Here is a 3,166-nt window from a genome sequence, read left to right as displayed (position 1 = left end):
AATTTCATGTGACCGGTATCAAAGAGCGATTGAATTAGCGGTTAGGTAAATTTCTGTTTAGGTGCTGACGATCATACTTTGGGATGTTGGGTCCTCCTTGCAATCATCATTTTCATATAATCTTCAGTATGATTTTGTTGCCCGAAGTTATATACTAGACGTTTTGTTGTTCAATGATCGTTTTCTGTGTAACTTTGCTGCCTATGTTGCGGAGGTCCGGCTTTCCTCTTAATTTTCGTTAATGTTCTTCTTGGGAGGTCATCTCGACCAATTGCTTAAATGATAACTAGGTGTTTTTGGAGCTTCCATTTTTTTAAATTCTCATGCTAGCTTTTGGTCAATTTCCTTAAATGGGTACATCCCAGAACTAAATTGGATCAATTTAGAAGTTTAATACCGAATTGATACAAATGTAATAGGTTTAGGACTTTTTTAGTACATTCTCTCCAAAATGCTTGTCTTGGCTCCTGCATCTCGATTTGCAGCATACGTAGGTTCATCGCAGCGAAAAATTGCCTTATTGCCAATCCAAATCTATCCTTATTTTCCTTACTTCAGAGCATCTATTCACTCTCAGTCCTAATTTCTATTTGTCATGCAAACATGTGGATCTTCATATTCCCCTTATCAAAGAAAGACTGTAATCGCTTTTCGTTGGATATCCTAATTTCCATTTTAGTACATTCCATCACTTTTACGTGGCATGCGCTGATGTTGACATTTTTAATCATATATTTACTATTTTTTGAATTTTTTATTTTATTTTTCATTTTTTTTCTCCTTTTTCTTGTCATTTTGGTCGCCCCAGCGACCCTTTTCAGCCACTTGGCCATCAAGCCCTAGCCGGCCGCTGGTGGGTTACGGCCCTTGCCCAAGACCATCACGGCCTCACCGGCCGCCAGCAAGGCGACCCCTCAAATTTGGCAAGGATTCGCTAGGCCTCGTTGGCCAAAATCAAGGGGAAAAAAAAGAGAAACAAAATAATGATAGAAAAAATAGAATAAAAGAGAAAATTATAAAATTGTTCAATATATCATTACGAAATAGTCATGTCACCATCCGGTCATGTTGCGTAAGATGTCCGATATCCACACCAACTATTTCTTGTCAAAATGGCCGAAAGGACTAAATTAGTATTAACGTGAAAAAGTTAGGAATTAATTTGTACCGACGCATTTAGATTTTTTTTTGGTACTTTCCCCATGATACCTCTCATAAACTAAAGAGCCCTGCTTAGCAATGGTATCTAAAAGGGCGATTGCAGAGTACATGTCGAACCTACTTTCAAGGAATGAAAATAAACTATATTAAAAAGAAAAACACAAGTACTGGCAAAACTTGACTCAAAATTTATTGGGATCACTCCATTCTTTCCTCCAAAATTCTCATGACTCATTGAAACACTCTCCAATTCAAAGGGCAAAACTTCAGAAAAACCTTGGATTTCTCCTTCCACACTCTAAAAAGAAAAAGAAAAAAAAAGACTCATACAACTTCAACCGCAGTGCATTGCACCTTGGGCAACTTCTCAAGCATGTCGAAAGTAAGCATCGAGGCCCTCGGCTTCGGGGGCCGGACCGAGACCCCGGCCGGGAGAGGGCCTGGCGCAGAGCGCTCACACGCGCCGAGCCACTTGGCTTGCATGTATTTGTGCTTCCTCCACGGCCCCATGTGGATCCTCTTCTCCTTCGTGCACCTCTTGGTGGCCGCGCACAGCGCCTTGATCAGCGGCCTCAGCCTCTCGGCTTTGCCGACGAAGACCTCCGGCAACCGTCCGATCAGCCGGTTGTACCCCTCGCAGGCTCTCGCCATCTCGAACTCCGCCCGGAAATTGAGCTCGATTATCACTCGCACCGCTCCTTTCTTGGGACTCGATTCGTCCACCACTTCCAAGTACGTGTGCTCCCCTGAGGACCAAATTGAGTAAAAACTTCAGCAATTTGGTCATTGCATAAAAAGAATTTATTACTAAAATTGCAAACTCGCCCACCAGCTGGAAATGGGTGTACTAATCGGCAATGAGATTACCATGCCAGAATTGAAAGATTAAGTGTAATTCAAAAATGATCATTTTATAATTACCTGAGGGGATATCTGGTGAGCTCCTCCATTTGGATTTGCATATGGCACAGTTGAAGCCATTGTGCCGGAGCCGGTCACAAATGTCCCGCCGCAGGCAACTCCGGCAACCCACCGTGGCGGAGTTAACACAATCACATTGCGAATCGTTCCAATTCAATTCCATCAAGCATTCTTTTGTGGCTTGCCTGATTTTGGACTCGATTGAACTGGTCCGACACAGCGTCGCCTGTAAAAGCGAGAATTGTTCACCATCAATACATATTCATTATCGGAACCATTTAATCAAAAACTGCCGACAGTTAATCAAATGATCAGCCAGTTACCTGAACAAGATGTTCCTGAGACTCCCAGAATGCTCTGCTCTCTTCAGCGTTGGACAACCCACCGTCCTCCTCGTCATTCGCTAGATCCTCGAACCCCTCGTCGGAGTGACAGGAACTCTCCAGCGATGCCACGCCTTCGTCCAGATACCCGAAGAAGACGTCCAAGGAAGTCTCCGGCTCGCCAGGGAACTCGACTTGTCCGTGGACATCCCGGCAAGTCGCCGGAGTTTCGGCCATGGATGTTCTACCTGATTGGAATGAGACGACCATTTTTTTCTCGCAGTTGCAGATCCTTAATCACGTGGGTCAATGCATTTATAGCGACGGTCCGGTTTCGGTGTTCCCCGTCGGTGGGACCCGCAGGGGGTTCCGAGGTGGACAGAACAGGCCGCCGCGAACATGACTGTCCGTTCCGTGCCGACGTGGCGGGACCGGATTGGGTGGTGGGCAGGTCGTTAGGTCAGACAGCTGTGCTCCACGTAGGATTGACCAATGAGATTGAGCTCGGGGAGTTTTATTGCGGATATGCACGAATATTCTAATTTTAGTATTTTAGGCGCTTTTCGTACTGTAAATCCTCTCGCTCGCGCGTTGCCACATTTTTGTTATTTTATTCGGCCATTGGAATATTTAATAATGTTGACATAAAAAAAAAAAAATTTGGGTGAGGTCTATCCAGATCTTTAGATATTTGGGGGGGCCCACGTCAATCGTGAACTAGAACACAGCAAGATGATACTGACAGGTAAGCACTCGTCAAT

At 44.5% G+C, this 3,166-nt stretch overlaps 1 protein-coding gene across 2 annotated transcripts; it reads right to left on the bottom strand.

The window, feature by feature from the left end:
• Positions 1–1,329: 1,329 nt before the first annotated feature.
• LOC115754510 lies at positions 1,330–2,678 on the bottom strand. 2 transcript variants are annotated; one of them, XM_048281899.1, is made up of 4 exons: positions 2,406–2,678; positions 2,083–2,308; positions 1,471–1,907; positions 1,330–1,429 (listed from the first exon to the last, which is right to left on the bottom strand). In XM_048281899.1, exons 1-3 carry the CDS (start codon positions 2,673–2,675, stop codon positions 1,486–1,488), a joined length of 918 nt encoding a protein of 305 aa, XP_048137856.1. In that variant the 5' UTR covers positions 2,676–2,678; the 3' UTR covers positions 1,330–1,429; positions 1,471–1,485. The 2 variants fall into 2 exon arrangements, with proteins under 2 accessions (XP_048137856.1, XP_048137857.1); XM_048281900.1 differs by having other exon boundaries at positions 1,330–1,436; positions 1,478–1,907.
• Between the last annotated feature and the right edge of the window lie 488 nt (positions 2,679–3,166).

This window comes from Rhodamnia argentea, chromosome 7 (genome assembly GCF_020921035.1).
Source record: "Rhodamnia argentea isolate NSW1041297 chromosome 7, ASM2092103v1, whole genome shotgun sequence".
Lineage (NCBI taxonomy): Eukaryota > Viridiplantae > Streptophyta > Magnoliopsida > Myrtales > Myrtaceae > Rhodamnia > Rhodamnia argentea.
Note: the sequence above shows the minus strand (reverse complement) of the source record. Positions and strands in the feature narration are given on the sequence as shown.